We start from the raw sequence: 19,242 nt of genomic DNA, 5'->3' as shown, positions 1-19,242 counted from the left end.
TCCGCAATTCCGGATCCGAGCGGGACAAAGTCTGTCTCCATAGAAATGAATGGGTCCGCAATTCCGTTCCGCAAAATGCGGAACAGAATTGCGGACGTGTGAATGAGGCCTAAGGGTCCCTTATCACCGCCAGTTATTTAGCCACTTGTTAGGTAGTTAGCGCCCACCGCAGTCACTGATTAGTCGCTGATTAGCGCCATCGCTGTCGCTAATCAGCACTAGTACTATATAGTATCTGTAAGTGATCAAGACTGATCGCAATCAGATCTATATCAGTACATTAGGGTCACCTTAGGCTCTTCAAAAAACGCAGTGTTCGCCCGATCAGGCCTGATCTTGTGCGCACACTTGCGTTCAGTCCGCCCCACCGCAGTGACAGAAATGTTTTTTTTCTGATCACTGCAAAAACACCGTAAAATCGCTGCGGCGCTATAAAGATCACTTTTTCGCTTTTTGGATCTTTATTAGCAATCGCAGCTTTTTTTTTTTGCACATTTCTTGGCAGAGATTTTTTCATCCACATTGATCGATGCGAATGAAGAAATCTGTGCCGTTCAGAGGCTGAACGAAAAAAAAATAATCTCATTACCCGTATGCTCAATATAAGGCCTCATGCACACGACCGTGCCGTTTTTTGCGGTCCGCAAAATGCGGATGCGTAAAAATCGGAAGGAGCCCGTGTTGACTCCCGCAATTTGCGGAATGGAACGGGCGCCGGCAATATAAATGCCTATTCTTGTGCCAAAAAAAAATATCTTCTATGAACTCCCCATGCCCCTCACGGAATACCTTGGGGTGTCTTCTTTCCAAAATGGGGTCACATGTGGGGTATTTATACTGCCCTGGCATTTTAGGAGCTCTAAAGCGTGAGAAGAAGTCTGGAATCCAAATGCCTAAAAATGCCCTCCTAAAAGGTACTCGTTGGACTTTCGGCACCTTTGCGCATCTTGACTGCAAAAAAGTGTCACACGTGGTATTGCCGTACTCAGGAGAAGTAGGGCAATGTGTTTTGGGGTGTCTTTTTACATATTCCCATGCTGGGTGAGAGAAATATGTCTGTAAATTGACAATAAATTGTATAAAAAAATGGGAAAAGTTGTCATTTACAGAGATATTTCTCTCACCCAGCATGGGTATATGTAAAAATACACCCCAAAACACATTGCCCTACTTCTTCTGAGTACAGCGATACCACATGTGTGACACTTTTTTGCAGCCTAGGTGCGCAAAGGGGCCCAAATTACAATGAGTACCTTTAGGATTTCACAGGGCATTTTTTACGCATTTGGATTCCAAACTACTTCTCACGCTTTAGGGCCCCTAAAATACCAGGGCAGTATAAATACCCCACAAGTGACCCCATTTTGGAAGGAAGACACCCCAAGGTATTTCGTGAGGGGCATGGCGAGTTCATGTAAAATTTTATTTTTTGTCACACTTTAGTGGAATATGAGACTTTGTAAGAGAAAAAAAATTAAAAATAATAATTTTCCGCTAACTTGTGCCCAAAAAAAAAAATTCTAGGAACTCGCCATGCCCCTCACGGAATACCTTGGGGTGTCTTCTTTCCAAAATGGGGTCACTTGTGGGGTATTTATACTGCCCTGGTATTTTAGGGGCCCTAAAGCGTGAGAAGTAGTTTGGAATCCAAATGCGTAAAAAATGCCCTGTGAAACACATGTGGTATCGCCGTACTCAGGAGAAGTAGGGCAATGTGTTTTGGGGTGTATTTTTACATATACCCATACTGTGTGTGAGAAATATCTCTGTAAATGACAACTTTTTTAATTTTTTTTATACAAAGTTGTCAATTTACAGAGATCTTTCTCTCACCCAGCATGGGTATATGTAACAATACACCCCAAAACACATTGCCCTACTTCTCCTGAGTACGGCGATACCACATGTGTGACACTTTTTTGCAGCCTAGGTGCGTAAAGGGGCCGAAAGTCCAACGAGTACCTTTAGGCTTTACAGGGTTGCTCACAATTTAGCCCCGCCCAAAATGCCAGAACAGTAAACACACCCCACAAATGACCCCATTTCGGAAAGTAGACACTCCAAGGTATTCACTGAGGGGCATAGTGAGTCCGTGGGAGATTATTTTTTTTTTGCCAGAAGTTAGTAGAAATGGAAACTTTATTACTATTTTTTTTTTCTCAGAAAGTGTCATTTTCCGCTAAAAATTAAATCATACATGAACTCACCATGCCCCTCTGAATACTTTGGGGTGTCTTCTTTCTAAAATGGGGTCATTTGGGGGGTATTTATACTATCCTGGCATTCTAGCACCTGAAGAAACATGACAGGTGCTCAGAAAGTCAGAGCTGCGGAAATTCACATTTTTGTACCATAGTTTGTAAATGCTATAACTTTTGCGCAAACCAATAAATATACACTTATTGGATTTTTTTTTATCAAAGACATGTAGCACAATAAATTCTGACACAAACTTGTATAGAAATGTAATTATATTTGAACAATTTAACCAGAGAAAGTTAAAAATACACTTTTTTTGAGAAAATTGCGGCCTATTTTGATTAATATCGGAAAAACGAAAAATCTTAGCAGCAATCAAATACCACCAAAAGAAAGCTGTATTTGTGAGAAGAAAAGGAGGTAAAATTCAATTGGGTGGTAAGTTGTATGACCGAGCAATAAACCGTGAAAGTAGTGTAGTGCAGAAGTGTAAAAAGTGGTCTGGTCATTAAGGGGGTTTAAGCTAGGGGAGCTGAGGTGGTTAATGTAGTAAACAAACTAAAGACAGCTTTGCAGATTTTCTTCTTTAATATTATATTCTGAAGGTGTTAGTAATAGTATACTTTTATTACTGAAAGTAATGCCCAGTTTACACTAATTTAAAGGGGTTCTGCAGTTTAAAAAAAAAAAAAAAGCATTTGATCGGTGGGGGTCCGACACCCGACACCCCTGCCGATCAGCTGTTTGAGAAGGCAGCGGCGCTGGCAGTAGTGCCGCGGCCTTCTCGCTGTTTACTGAAGGCCCAGTGACATCACGACTAGTATCAATGGCATGGGCGGGGCTAAGCTCCATTCAGGTGAACAGAGCTTAGCCGCACCAAGGCCAGTGATACTAGTCGCGACGTCCCTGGGCCTGCAGTAAACAGCAAGAAGGCAGCAGCACTACTGCCAGCGCCGCTGCCTTCTCAAACAGCTGATCGGCAGAGGTGTCGGGTGTCGGACCCCCACCGATCAAATGCTGATGATCTATCCAGGGGATAGATCATCAGTTTAAAAAAACTGCAGAACCCCTTTAAATGAGTGTAAATTGGGCATTACTTTCAGTAATAAAAGTATACTATTACTAACCCCTTCAGAATATTATATTAAATAAGAAAATCTGCAAAGCTCTCTTTAGTTTGTTTACTAAATTATGCTAGTTTTTATAGATTAACATGTTCTTGCATGAGAGGAGCTGTGGTATTTGCTGATAATGCATATAATCAGGGCTAATCAATAACATTCCTGCAGTGGGAGAAGTAAACAGTTTGTATGCAACATTATGTCCCATACACAGGGCAAGGCAGTATACACACAGCCTATATGGCGGGCATGGAAGATATATGTCTCCCTGTTACTCAGCTGTGTTCTGTACAGATCTATTCTCCCCTCGAAGCACAGTGTCTATAGAAAAATAGTCCTGCAGATATGGCATACAATAGAACATGCTATGATATTTTTACAAATCCGACAGAAAATCACCATATGAAATCAGAGGCATAGAAAGTTACAGCAGTGAACAGTAAATAGGGGCACTGTTGCTGTCTTGTGAATGATACCTCAATATTATAATTTGTGTATACACTTTATATACCATTACTTTGTGCTTTATATTAATATGCATTCTTTTACTTTTATCATTTAGGCATCGGATGCCAAAAGAGCAGTGGTGGCTTAACTTGCGTTTGATGCTAAAGATGCTGGCTAACTATCAAATCAGCTTAACAGAATATGTTTCAGGGAAGATAGAACATGTAACTCGCAGGACTCTGAGCATTGAGAAAGGTTTTTGATTAGTCCTAGGATATGTGATATTCTTGTATGATGATGGGATACAAAACTGTAAATGCTAAACACAATGATTGCTGTGACTAGCTCATCTCTGTTTAGTTTTAAATCTAGTTTAGATAAATCTGGGAATTTTTACCAGTTAAACCCCCCTTCTGGTTACCATTATATGCTTCTAGTTTACTTTTAAGCATATAGCCAGTGAGATTTGCAGTGATGATCAATGAATCGAGACCTACAATAAGTATGAAAGGAGAGTGTGCGCAGGCACCCTGAGTATTTCTCAGAAATTAGTTTTGTTCTTGAATGTAGAATGTTTTAGATTCTTTAATAAGAAAACATTGCTCTGGATAAATCACCAAAATTAAAACTGTATTAATAAACGCAAATAAATCATTATTTCTGTATTTACTTCTGTATTTCTAGGTAACAGTATAATGTGTTTTATTTGGGGAATAAGCTGTTATTTTGATATTAAAGGGTTATATCAAGTATGGTAAAGGGCACAGGCTAATATATTGCAAAATTATGTTCTCTGCAATCGGGTGATCCTCTCAGGAACCATCTACAGGAGAACGGCTAAGGAAAAATGAAATTGTCTATACTAGTCCTTAAAAATGATTTTAGGGATTTAGGTCAAAAGCTTAGGGCAAGGATCTGAAAGGTAGTATTTTCAAAATACTGCCTGTACCATGAGCCACACAAGAAAGGCAGCGGGAGATTGGGAAGGTTAACAAGTGGCTCAAGAACTGGTGTAGGAAGGAGGGGTTTGGGTTCCTGGAGAATTGGGCCGACTTTTCTCTTGGCTACAGGTTCTAACGTAAGGATGGGCTGCACCTCAATGGGGAAGGGGCAGCTGTATTGGGGGGAGAAGATGGCCAGAAGGTTGGAGGAGTGTTTAAACTAAGGACTGGGGGAGGTTAATTACGTTATAGGATGGGAAGATAGTGCCGATAGAGACGGTGGGCGAGGTAATGGGACTGGGGGAGCAATGGAAGGAGGGACTAGAACAGTTCAGAAGGAAAGGTGTAGGGTAAAAATATATACAAACCTCTTAAATGTATGTATACGAATGCCAAAAGCCTGACTAATAAAACTGGGGAGCTGTAATTAGTGATGTGTGAGGAGAACTATGACCTAGTTGGAATAACTGAGACATGGCTGGATGATGGCTATAACTGGGCAGTTAATGTACAGGGTTACAGTCTGTTTAGAAAGGATCGCCAAAACCGGAGATGGGTAGGGGTCTGCCTTTATGTAAAGTCCTGTCTAAAGCCCACAGTCCGAGAAGATATAAGTGAGAGACATGAACATGTGGAGTTACTGTGGGTAGAAATACATTGAGGCAAATACAATAATAAATTACTAATAGGAGTTTATTATAAACCACAGAAAATCTAATACTAAACGAGATAGAGGCGGCAAATCATAATGAGGTCGTTATTATGGGGGACTTCAACTACCCAGATATAGACTGGGAAACTGAAAATTGTATATCTCGTAAAGGAAACAGGTTCTTGGCAATAACCAAAGGCAATTACCTTTCCTAACTGGTTCAGGACCCGACTAGACGGCCATACTGGACTTAGTATTAACCAATAGACCTGACAGAACAACAGATGTGCAGGTTGGGGGACACCTGGGAAATAGTGACCATAAAGTAATAACCTTCCAATTGTCATTCAAAAGAGTGTTTCTTCAGGGAGGAACAAAAATACCAAACTTCAAAAAAAGCTAAATTTAGCCAACTAAGGGTACTTTCACACTAGCGTTTTTCTTTTCCGGCACTGAGTTCCGTCATAGGGGCTCAATACCGGAAAATAACTCATCAGTTTCATCCCCCTGAATTCTGAGTGGAGAGAAATCCGTTCAGGATGCATCAGGGTGTCTTCAGTTCAGTCACTAAACAGCGTTTTGGACAGAGGAAATACCACAGCATGCTGCGGTATCATCTCCGTCCAAAATTCTGGATCAGTTGCCGGAATGCCTGATCCGGCATTAATTTACATTGAAATGTATTAGTGCTGTAAAAATACCGCAATGCCGGATCCGTCCTTCCCGTCTGCGCATGCGCTGACCGGTAAAAATATGAAAAAAAATAGAAACTGATCTGTTTGTATGACAAACGGAGAGACGGATCCGTTCTTGCAATGCATTTTTTTTTTTTAAAGGCTTTATTTTTTCATTTTCACAGAGAATTAAACAATAGGGGAACAGTCCCCTCAACAAGGTGTAACCTCAACCATCGCATTCAATCGACAGGCATGATAATAGGATTACATATAGATATTGTATCTTCAAGTGTAAAGGTTATTAATTCAATTCACATCAGTCATAAAGCAGAATTATTGTCATAAAGCAGAATCATTTCATTAGAACCTGTCACAATTCACACACACAGTTATACTGGCAGTGACCTGGACATTTGTTGTTGGGGGAGTTACCCTGTTCACAAACTTGCTGTGGGGCCTAGTAATTTCTAGTTGTGCCACTGGATGTAAGCCATGAACAGAATGAATAGAAGGGGAGATTTATCATCTGCCTTGTTTCTGAAATGTGGTGTTAAAAAGTTGCAAACTATGGGCCAGATGGTCACACATCTCTACATACAGTGTACAATGGTGGTGGTGGGGGTCACATATCACTGTATACAGAGGGTCACACATCTCTGTATACAGTGGTGGTGGTGATGGGGGTCACATATCACTGTATACAGTATACAGAGGGTCACACATCTCTATATACAGTATACAGTGGTGGGGGTCACATATCAATGTATGGGGGGGGGGGGTCACATATCACTATATACAGTGTGCAGGAAGGAGAGAGCACACATTTACAGATGAGACCAGTGACTGCTGCTGATATCACTGACCTCAGCCATATTGACAGCTCAGAAGGGGGTTAAACTCTTGGTCTGGCTGTAATAAACATGTCTGTGATAAGATCACAGAGCAGAGGGGCCATAAACAGGACAGACACTGGGATTGCTCACAGTTTGTGTTCCACAGCACCTTCCTGGCTCTGCTACATCCTCACATACAGCAGTAGCCTCTCAGTACAGGAGACAGAGTGCATGGAGTCTACAGACAGTCAGCTTCCATCAGCCATCACAGCTTCTCCTCAGTCTCCCTTTCTCCTGCAAAAGTTTCTTTATTTCTGCTTGAATCTTCCTTCTAAGCCCCTCCAGCCCTGCACAGCCAGGAGTGCCAGTCACAGAAGGAAAGCACATCTGATACAAGCAGGGTGCTTTAGGACCCAGGGAGCAGCACACTCCTTCAGGCATGGACGGGTTTGCTCCTCCATGGTACGTGCAGCTATGGATGAGACAGGCAGCTGTGAGAGCAGGACAGGAGGGGGCATGGTGAGAGCAGGACAGGAGGGGGCGTGGTGAGAGCAGGACAGGAGGGGGCGTGGTGAGAGCAGGACAGGAGGGGGCGTGGTGAGAGCAGGACAGGAGGGGGCGTGGTGAGAGCAGGACAGGAGGGGGCGTGGTGAGAGCAGGACAGGAGGGGGCGTGGTGAGAGCAGGACAGGAGGGGGCGTGGTGAGAGCAGGACAGGAGGGGGCGTGGTGAGAGCAGGACAGGAGGGGGCGTGGTGAGAGCAGGACAGGAGGGGGCGTGGTGAGAGCAGGACAGGAGGGGGCGTGGTGAGAGCAGGACAGGAGGGGGCGTGGTGAGAGCAGGACAGGAGGGGGCGTGGTGAGAGCAGGACAGGAGGGGGCGTGGTGAGAGCAGGACAGGAGGGGGCGTGGTGAGAGCAGGACAGGAGGGGCGTGGTGAGAGCAGGACAGGAGGGGGCGTGGTGAGAGCAGGACAGGAGGGGGCGTGGTGAGAGCAGGACAGGAGGGGGCGTGGTGAGAGCAGGACAGGAGGGGGCGTGGTGAGAGCAGGACAGGAGGGGGCGTGGCTGCCAATAGCAGGAAAACCAGGCAGATCTGCTTAAGAAGATATATTAGTAAGTGTAATATCTCCCTACTTTCTTCACAGTTGTAATAAGTGCTAACAAAGTGGCCAACCCCTTTAAGCTTAAAATGGAATATTGCAGCAGTTACCAGTGATGGTCGCACCAAAGGAGGGGGTATGGACAACAATACAGTCCTTTATTCTTGCTTGCAAAACGATTTCAGGTGGCAGCATTCCCCTTAATGTAAATTACCTTCACAGGCACACGTTTGTTGCGGCTTCTCAGCCTATGTCGCAGTGGGGTGCCCAGTATGTTGACTGGGCTCCAGGCCCCCTACTTCACCACCCTCCAGAGGCAACTGTATATATTCCCCCTCATCCTCCTACCTCTTCAGGGGTTAATGTCTGTCCCCTTACTATATCGCCACGTGTTGAGCGGTGTCACCAGGAGAGAGATGTCTTCCTCCACATGCGATTCTCCAGCTGCGCAGTAAAAATGCTCACAGCCTGCCCCCACCAAAGCGACTCAGGTTCTTGGTCAGCTTTCGCCAATAAGACGTCGGCTCTCCTCTGTATCAACGCTAACAGCGCTCGTCAGCCGCCTTCTCCCTTTACAAGATGGCCGCCCTCCGTGCTGGGTAAGGAGCAGTCTTCCTCCACGCCGGCTACTGAAGCTGAAAGACACCGCCAGGCGCCCGAAAAGTTGCACCGGGTGACTCTAAGTGCCCCACACAGCTAGTACACCCTTTCAGTGTGTTTTAAAAGCAGAGAAAGCAGGATTTTGTCAGGATGGCAGGGGAGCTCATGCAGCGTGCATCTTCACTCCATGCCCGGCAGACCACGCCCCTTGCAATGCATTTGTGAGACGGATCTGCATCCGGATCCGTCTACAAATGCTGTCTGTTTGCATGCAGATTGCCTGATCCGGCAGGCAGTTCCGGCGACGGAACTGCTTGCCGGATCACTCTGCCACAAGTGTGAAAGCAGCCTAAGAGAGGCCATAGGCCTAACTAACTGGGACAAAGTCCTCAAGAATAAAAATACAGCCACGAAATGGGATATTTTTAAAAGCATCCTAAAATCGAATCGTGAGAGGTACATACCTTATGGGAATAAAAGGTTAAGGAACAAGAAGAAATCTGTAACGGTCGCGTACACACACACACACAGGGGGGAGGGAAGTGACCACTGCGCTCCACCCTTACCCCTGGCCCTGCCTACTTGCCTCGCGAGTCCTAATGACAGGGGACAACTGGACGGCAATCCCTAACTTGGAGTAAGTGCAGGGATGACAGACAGACAAACAGGACGTGAACGGACCGAGTCAATACTAGGAAAGCTGCAAAGTACAAATGGAGCAAGCAGAGAATTGTCAGGAGAAGCCGGGGTCATAAATACCAGGAGAGCAGAGAAGTACAAGAGGAGTCCTAAGAGAGTAGTCAGGTGGGAGCCGAGGTCACAATACCAGGACGGATGCGCAGTACAGGAGGATCAGGCAAAAGGATAGTCAAGGAACAGGATCAGGTAAGTATTCAGCAGTCCAACAAATACCAGGAACCTAGAAATTAACAGGCAACCTGTAGCCAGCAGGCTGCCTGTATCTATAGTGGGGAGTGAGGGTCATGTGACGTGGTATCACAGTCGGCGTGACTATCACATACGTGACGCAGAGGGAGGGAACAAGGAAGGCCCTGCCCAAGTGAGAGGGAAGGTGGTGACCCCTGACTCACCTAGCGGTTGGCACCTGGCTGCCCTGACGTCCCTAGACGGGTTCCTCACCCGTACGCCGATCACGTGCCTAAAGCCCTGGCTTTCCCTAAGCTGAGCCCTAGATAGTGAACAGGGCGGTGGGAACACTAGTCCGCACCACTAGCTCTAAAGGAAAACACCAAGGGAAGGACAGACAATACAAACTCAACATATAATCCCAGGTGGGCGACAACAGGAGACAACAAGAAGCCCAACAGGGATCCGGAGGGTAGCACTCTGGAACGACAACCAGGATTCACAACTCCAGTGGGTCAGTATAGATGTCCAGGCAGGAAGCTCTATAACTGGCAACTAGAGAAGTGTGAGGGGAGAATATAAGGAGGTTGGGAGTGGCAGACAAGAAACAGCTGAGGAGGAGAAGCTACGGATCGCTGATTGAGACAAAAAGGATAGCAAGGCAAACACAGAAAACAATCACTAAGAAACAACGTGATCTTTAGATATAGAGCGCGCAGCCACCCGCTGCGACCTCCTGACCCCGGGTATAACAGAGTCAGACGTGGCTCTTGATACCCTCGTGACACGTGGCCAGCGTCACATGACCGACAGACCAACCAGTCGAGCACCGAGTGATCAGCTCGGCGCTCAAGGCAGACTTAGGAGCAAGGAGCCACCCAGCTAGTAAAGCCGCCCTGGGAATGAGGTCAAACACAGAACCTCATTCCAAAAGCTAAGCAACAGTTCTGCGGGCAATGGGGGACCGAGTGCACCTTCGGAACCCCGTGACAGTACCCCCCCCTTTTACGAGGGGCCACCGGACCCAAGACTTCAGGCGATGGCTTTTCAGGGTGTTCTAAATGAAATTTATGAACAAGTCTAGGAGCATGAACCTCCCTGGCAGGTACCCAAGATCTCTCTTCAGGTCCATACCCCTTCCAGTGAATCAGGTACTGCAAGGAATTACGCACCTTCCTGACATCCACTATTTTAGACACCACATACTCGACAGCATCATTAACAAGAACTGGCGGAGGCGAGGCTTTTGATGGTACTACCGGTTCAAAATATTTTTTAAGCCGAGATTTATGGAACACATTATGAATGTGGAATGACTCAGGCAGCTCCAACCTAAAAGATACCGGGTTAATCACTTCCGTGATCTTATATGGTCCCATAAATCGAGGAGCAAATTTTTTAGAAGTTACCTTGAGAGATAGATTCTTGGAGGACAACCATATTTTATCCCCAACCTGAAAGTTTACCCCCCTTGAACGTCTCCTATCGGCCTTGAGTTTTTGAGAACATTGAGCCTTTTCTAGGTTCGATTGAACCCGGGCCCAAACTGTGCACAGTTCGGAGGAGAGTTTATCAGCTTCAGGGTTAGAGGAGGAGACGGACGACCCAGAATGAAAACGGGGATGAAAACCATGGTTACAAAAGAAAGGGGAGACCCCAGCAGAAGAATTGACACGGTTATTCAGAGCAAATTCAGCCAACGGAAGGAATTTGACCCATAATTGCTGGTCATCAGCAACATACAACCTCAGGAATTGTTCCACAGACTGATTAAGGCGTTCAGTCTGCCCATTACTCTCAGGATGGTAGGCGGAAGAAAAAGACAATGAAATTTTACATCTTTGACAGAAGGCCCTCCAGAATTTGGACACAAACTGCACACCCCTGTCCGAAACAATATTTTCCGGGATACCATGCAATCGAACAATTTCTTTCACAAAAATAGACGCCAGGGTTTTGGCATTCGGGAGTTTAGACAGGGGAATGAAATGGACCATCTTGCTAAACCTATCCACCACTACCCACACTACAGTCAGTTATAAAGTCCATCAAGATATGGGACCAGGGTCTACTGGGAATGGGTAGGGGTCGTAGGTTACCAGCAGGGCGAGTCCTAGGTGTCTTGGACCTGGCACAAACCTCACAGGCTGACACATAGGACTTGACATCCCTAGTTAGAGTGGGCCACCAATAAGATCTAGAAACCAGATCCTTAGTGCCCTCAACACCCGGATGTCCACAAAAGGCAGAATCGTGACACTCACCCAACAGCTGGAGACGAAATTGTACGGGAACAAACAACTCATCTGTTGGGGTGGATACCGGTGCCAGATGTTGTTCCGACCTAATGCGAGCCGAGATATCCTGGGTAAGAGCTGCTAAGAAGATTTTTGCTGGTAGGATGGATTCAGGTGGTACCTCAGTAGGTTGAAAAGCCTGGAAGCTCCGAGATAATGCGTCCGCCTTCACATTTTTACTTCCCGGCCTGAACGTGATGGAAAAATCAAAACGAGTAAAAAACAGAGCCCATCTGGCTTGACGGGGATTCAACCTCTTAGCAGACTCGAGAAACATAAGGTTTTTATGGTCAGTGACAAAAGTTACACAATGCCTTGCCCCCTCCAGAAAATGCCTCCACTCCTCAAATGCCCATTTAATGGCCAGCAGCTCCCTATTCCCTATGTCGTAGTTTCTCTCCGTGGGAGAGAATTTCCTGGAGAAGAAGGCACATGGTCTCAGATTAGTGAGGCTGGCAGGACCTTGTGAAAGGACTGCTCCTGCGCCGTCCTCGGACGCATCCACCTCCACAATAAAAGGTTTCTCCTGATCAGGCTGGATCAGAATGGGAGCGCTACTGAATGCCTATTTTAATTTTTCAAATGAAGAAATGGCCTCAGTAGACCAATTCTCCAAATCCGCCCCTTTCTTAGTAAGGTCGGTCAACGGTTTAGAAATTACGGAAAAATTCATAATAAATTTACGATAGTAATTGGCGAAACCTAAGAACCGTTGTAAGGCCTTTAAGGATGAAGGTCTTACCCATTCCTTAATTGCTAGTACCTTACCAGGATCCATCTTGAAGGCGTGAGGAGTCAGAACATGCCCTAGAAACAGAATCTCCTGCACACCAAAGACACATTTCTCTTGTTTAGCGGATAGCTGATTCTCCCTCAACACCTCTAATACTTGTCTAACATGAGACACATGGGATTCGAAGTCAGGAGAGAATATCAAAATGTCGTCAAGATAGACAATAACAAATTTACCTAAGAACTCCCTAAGAATGTCATTCATGAAGTTTTGGAACACAGCTGGGGCATTGTTGAGTCCAAAAGGCATCACCTGATATTCAAAGTGTCCTACCGGAGTATTGAACGCCGTCTTCCATTCGTCTCCCTCCTTGATTCGGATTAGATTGTATGCCCCTTTGAGGTCAATTTTGGAAAACCAGGTTGCCCCCAGGACCTGGTTAAATAAATCCGGAATCAATGGGAGGGAGTATCTATTCTAGAAAGTGATTTTATTTAATCTCCGGTAATCGATACATGGCCTAAGACCACCATCTTTTTTCTTAACGAAGAAAAACACCGCCCCCATAGGAGAGACAGAAGGTCTAATATGCCCTTTACCAAGGCTCTCCTTAATATAATCTTCCATGGCCTTGCGTTCGGGCATAGAAAGATTATAAATTCGTCCTTTAGGAAACTTGGCCCCCTCTACTAGCTCTATGGTACAATCATAAGGTCTATGGGGGGGTAGAACCTCCGGGGTTGGTGATGAGAATACATCAGAATATTCTCTAACAACAGAGGGTAAAGTATCAGACTTTACTGAGACCCCAGCCTGTACCACGGACAGGCACGAGTCACACTTAGGCCCCCATCTCACCAACTCCCCATTGGACCAATCTATAGTGGGGTTATGTAGTCGGAGCCAAGGCAACCCTAGTACCACCTCAGCAGGTAGGTTCTCCAGGACTAGAAGTGAACATCTCTCTGAGTGGCACACACCCACGGTTAGAGAAATCTCCGAGGTACATAAGCTCACCGTACCACCAATAAGAGGAGTAGCATCAATAGCCATGACATGGATAGGAGTTGGTAAGGCAAACATAGGAATACCCAATCTAACAGCATACTCAGAGTCAATAAAGCTAGCCGCTGAGCCAGAATCAATAAAGGCCTTACCCGGCCATTTATCTGCTCCCAGAGAAATCGTAATGGGTACCGAAAGCTTACATTTAGAAAATTCAGGGTGTACCTGGTCTTTAGGTTGCCTTGCCTTAGGAGACTTGACAGAGAGGACCTTCTTAGGACACTGGTTGATCCAATGGTCAGAATCTCCACAGTAAAAGCATTCTCCACGTCTGCGGCGAAGATTCCCTCGGGTCATGCCAACCTGCATGGGTTCCTCGGTGGAGACCTCAGCATTGTCTCTGGGATAGGCCTCTGGCTGGACCACCATCTGGGAAGAGAACTGTTGTTCCTGTCGTCTCTCTCTAACCCGTCGGTCAAGTCGGACAACAAGGGTCATCATCTCCTCTAAGGTCTCTGGAAGTTGATAACTGACCAGAAGATCCTTTAATTTATCAGACAGACCTGACCTGAACTGACTCTTCAGGGCTGGTTCGTTCCATCCTGAGGGGACACACCACTTTCTGAATTGGGTGCAATAATCCTCCGCTGGTAAATTGCCCTGAACCAGTGCCTTTAGAGCCGTCTCGGCTACTAGAGCCCTGTCTGGTTCATCATAGAGGGTACCTAGGGCCTGAAAGAACCCCTCCACAGAATATAAACAACTGGCGCCAGCAGGTAAAGAGAACGCCCAGTCCTGGGGATCACCCTGTAATCGGGAAATGATAATGCCCACGCGTTGACTCTCGGGGCCAGAGGACACGGGGCGCAAACGGAAGTAAAGTTTGCAACTCTCCTTAAAAGAGAGAAACTTCTTCCGGTCTCCAGAAAAGGTTTCTGGGAGCTTAATCTGGGGCTCAAAATGCGGACTGGAGGCCTGAGGAGTGGAAGAGCCTTGCCCTAACTCAAAAGAGCTGAGTTTTTCCCCTAACTCCTGCACCATCTGCGTCAGATTAGAGACATAGTCAGTCAGGGTCACCAGAGGATTCATAATACAGTGGTTATTGGGCCTGTTAATCTGTAACTGTCGCGTACACACACACACAGGGGGGAGGGAAGTGACCACTGCGCTCCACCCTTACCCCTGGCCCTGCCTACTTGCCTCGCGAGTCCTAATGACGGGACAACTGGACGGCAATCCCTAACTTGGAGTAAGTGCAGGGATGACAGACAGACAAACAACAGGACGTGAACGGACCGAGTCAATACCAGGAAAGCTGCAAAGTACAAATGGAGCAAGCAGAGAATTGTCAGGAGAAGCCGGGGTCATAAATACCAGGAGAGCAGAGAAGTACAAGAGGAGTCCTAAGAGAGTAGTCAGGTGGGAGCCGAGGTCACAATACCAGGACGGATGCGCAGTACAGGAGGATCAGGCAAAAGGATGGTTAAGGAACAGGATCAGGTAAGTATTCAGCAGTCCAACAAATACCAGGAACCTAGAAATTAACAGGCAACCTGTAGCCAGCAGGCTGCCTGTATTTATAGTGGGGAGTGAGAGTCATGTGACGTGGCCAGCGTCACATGACCGACAGACCAACCAGTCGAGCACCGAGTGATCAGCTCGGCGCTCAAGGCAGACTTAGGAGCAAGGAGCCATCCAGCTAGTAAAGCCGCCCTGGGAATGAGGTCAAACACAGAACCTCATTCCAAAAGCTAAGCAACAGTTCTGCGGGCAATGGGGGACCGAGTGCACCTTCGGAACCCCGTGACAAAATCAATGTGGATAAATAGAACTGTAAAGAAAGCAATAAATGACAAAAACAAAGCATTTAAATCACTAAAATAGGAGAGTAGCGAGGAAGAAAAAAAATAGAATATGTAAAAAGCAAATAAAAGAGGCCAAACTAGAGACCGAGAGATTAATTGCCAAAGAGAGCAAATCTAACCCTGAAATGTTCTTCAATTATATAAATGGTAAAAAGTATAAATCTGAAGGTGTCGGCCCTCTACAGAGTGATGAGGGGGGAGTCGCAGAGAGCGATGAGGAGAAAGCAAAGCTATAAAATATTTTTTTCTCCACTGTATTCATTAAGGAAAATAAACTGTCAGATGAAATGCAGAATGTAAAAGTTAATTTCCCATTAAAAGTGTCCTGTCTGACCCAGGAAGAAGTACAACAGCGACTTAAAAAGATTAAAATAGACAAATCGCCAGGACCAGATTGAATACACCCCCGTATCCTAAGAGAATTAAGTAATGTCATAGCCAGACCCTTATTTCTGATATTTAAAGGGTTTCTATCACTTCGTTTTACATATTTAGCTGTCAGACACTAGTGATCCGCTAGTGTCTGCTCTGCCAAACCATCCTAATATAACTGCTTTTGGGGCAGCCGTTTTGCTAAAAAAAGAACTTTTATTAATATGCTAATGAGCCTCTAGGTGCTATGGGGGCGTCATTAGCACCTAGAGGCTCCGTCTAACTTCAGAAGCTGCCGCCGCCCAGCGAGTCCCTCCAGCCCGCCCATCTCCTCCGGAATGCGATCCTCCCTGTGAGCGCCTGTATTCGGCGCATGCGCAGTGAATGTCTGACCGCTTCCCTGCTCAGACATCTCCACTGCGCCTGCGCGATGACGTCATAGTGCTCCGAGGAACAGGCGCAGTGGAGATGTCTGAGCAGGGAAGCTGTCAGACATTCACTACGCATGCGCCGAATACAGGCGCTCACAGGGAGGATCGCATTCAGGAGGAGATGGGCGGGCTGGAGGGACACGCTGGGCGGCGGCAGTTTCTGAAGGTAGACGGAGCCTCTAGGTGCTAATGACGCCCCCATAGCACCTAGAGGCTCATTAGCATATTAATAAAAGTTCTTTTTTTAGCAAAACGGCTGCCCCAAAAGCAGTTATATTAGGATGGTTTGGCAGAGCAGACACTAGCGGATCGCTAGTGTCTGACAGCTAAATATGTAAAACGAAGTGATAGAAACCCTTTAAGGACTCTATACTGACAGGGAGTGTCCCACAGGATTGGTGCATAGCCAATGTGGTGCCAATATTCAAAAAGGGTCCAAAAACAGAGCCTGCAATATATAGCCGGTAAGTTTAACATCTGTTGTGGGTAAACTTTTTGTAGGTTTCTAAGAGATGCTATCTTAGAGCACCTCAATGAAAATAACTAAATTACACCATATCGGCATGGCTTCATGAGGGATTGGTCATGTCAAACTAATTTAATCAGTTTCTATGAGGCGGTAAGTTCTAGACTTGAGAGCGACGAATTTATGGATGTCGTGTATCTGGACTTCTCCAAAGCATTTGACACTGTACCACATAAAAGGTTAGTATATAAAATGAGAATGCTCGAACTGGGAGAAAATGTCTGTAAGTGGGTAAGTAACTGGCTCAATGATAGAAAACAGAGGGTGGTTAATAATGGTACATACTCCGATTGGGTCATTGTCACTAGCGGAGTATCTCAGGGGTCAGTATTGGGCCCAATTCTCTTCAATATATTTATTAATGATCTTGTAGAAGGCTTGCACAGTAAAATATCAATTTTTGCAGATGACACTAAACTATGTAAAGTAATTAACATGGAAAAGGACAGTATACTGCTTCAGATAGATTGGAGGCTTGGGCAGAGAAGTGGCAGATGAGGTTTAACACTGACAAATGTACGGTTATGCACATGGGTAGGAATAATACAAGTCACCCGTACATACTAAATGGTAAAACACTGGGTAACACTGACATGGAAAAGGACCTAGGAATTTTAGTGATCAGCACACTAAGCTGTAAAATCCAGTGTCAGGCAGCTGCTGCCAAGGCCAATAAGATAATGGGTTGCATCAAAAGGGGCATAGATGCCCATGATGAGAACATAGTCCTACCACTTTACAAATCACTAGTCAGACCACACATGGAGTACTGTGTACAGTTCTGGGTTCCTGTGAACAAGGCAGACATAGCAGAGCTGGAGAGGGTTCAGAGGAGGGCAACTAAAGTAATAACTGGAATGGGTGCACTACAGTACCCTTAAAGATTATCAACATTAGGGTTATTCACTTTAGAAATAAGATGACTGAGGGGAGATCTAATAACTATTTATAAATATATCAGGGGTCAGTACAGAGATATCTCTTATCATCTATCCCCAGGACTGTGACTGTGACGAGGGGACATCCTCTGCGTCTGGAGGAAAGAAGGTTTGTACACAAACATAGAAGAGGATTCTATATGGTAAGAGCAGTGAGACTATTTAACTCTCTGCCTGAGGAGGTGGTGATGGTGAGTTCACTAAAAGAGTTCAAGAGTGCCCTGGATGTATTTCTGGAGTGCAATAATATTACAGGCTATAGCTGTACTTTAGGCTTGCCAAAGGTACAGTTGATCAAGTCGATCTGGCCGGATGTCTCTTGAAGATCGATCACTGGATGAATGCCAATTATCTAAAGCTTAATGGCACCAAAACTGAAAATTACACCCTCAGCACCCCAATGGCCATTGTCTTTTGGACCTGTCCCTGAGACAGCCATCCAGGTCAGGGACTTGGGAGTGGTCTTGGACTCCAGATTAACCCTGGCTCCTCAGATAAATCAGGTGGTTAATACCTGCCACTACCAGCTTAAACTTCTGAGGAGAATCTTAAAATACATTGAATCCCCTCTCAGGAAAGCCTTGGTCGGAGCAGCGATCAGCAGTCGGTTGGACTATTGTAATGCCTTGTACATGGGACTCCCTAAGAAGAACTTGCATAGACTTCAACTTGTGCAGAATGCCGCAGCAAGGCTACTAATGGGTGTTGCCCGCCTAGAGCATATCACTCCCTCTCAATGCCTTGCACTGGCTCCCCGTCCAACAACGAGTGATGTTCAAGATTGGATGCTTCATGCATAGGGTATTCCATGGTGTGGGGCCCTTGTACCTGTGACGTAAATTCACCAGGTACGCCCCGTTGAGGACATTGAGGTCTAGTAACTCTGCGAATTTTAACATCCCGCAAGTTAATAAGATCAGACGTGGAGGTAGATCCTTTTCGGCTCAAGGAGCCAGATTTTGGAACCACCTACCTCTGGCCCTGAAAATGATTCCCAGTCTTCTCTCATTCAGACGTGCACTGAAAACCTTACTTTTCAAACAGGCGTTTGATCTTCCTATATAACACTTATTCTTGGTTCACATAATTTTGGGGGGTTTTCTAAATCTTAGTCTATAAATTCACGGTTGGTAATGTCCCTCCTTTTTTAAAGATACTTTTTCCTCACGTTTATTAATTTTGTTCTCTTCACATTCTCTATATCTCGCCCGATCCCTCTACCTTCCCTCCCTTTTTCTCGATTATTTTGATAAGTGCTAGGAAATTGGTCTCTGGAATAGGTGCCTTATCCTCTAGGCCTTTGTGGCCCATGGTAAAGTGTCATGCCTTCTTCTTTTTCCTCCCTTGTTGAATCAGCCAGCTAAGCGCATCGAGGCCCTATGGGTAAAACTGCGTGTACACAAGACTATACATCATCATCATCAGCTACTAGAGCGGGGTCATTGATCCAGGGAGTTATTCTGATTGGTCCTTGAGTGGGAAAAATTGGCTTCTACCTCACAGGTTTCTTTTTTTTGCCCTCCCCTGGATCAACTTGCATAATAACAGGCTGAACTCGATGGACAAATGTCTTTTTTCGGCCTAATATACTATGTTACTACTATGTAATCTGTAGTGTCCATCAGTAAACTTATTGAT

At 45.6% G+C, this 19,242-nt stretch overlaps 1 protein-coding gene across 1 annotated transcript in view; it reads left to right on the top strand.

The window, feature by feature from the left end:
- Positions 1 to 4,424, top strand: part of PFKL (phosphofructokinase, liver type) — a 388,593-nt gene extending 384,169 nt beyond the window's left edge. The window contains exon 22 of the mRNA XM_040439347.1: positions 3,883 to 4,424. Coding sequence (XP_040295281.1) covers positions 3,883 to 4,030 — 148 coding nt within the window. The 3' untranslated portion in view covers positions 4,031 to 4,424. The remainder of the gene's footprint in view (positions 1 to 3,882) is intronic.
- The last annotated feature ends 14,818 nt before the right edge of the window (positions 4,425 to 19,242 follow it).

This window comes from Bufo bufo, chromosome 7 (genome assembly GCF_905171765.1).
Source record: "Bufo bufo chromosome 7, aBufBuf1.1, whole genome shotgun sequence".
Taxonomy (NCBI): domain Eukaryota; kingdom Metazoa; phylum Chordata; class Amphibia; order Anura; family Bufonidae; genus Bufo; species Bufo bufo.
This window is presented reverse-complemented; position numbering and strand designations above follow the sequence as displayed.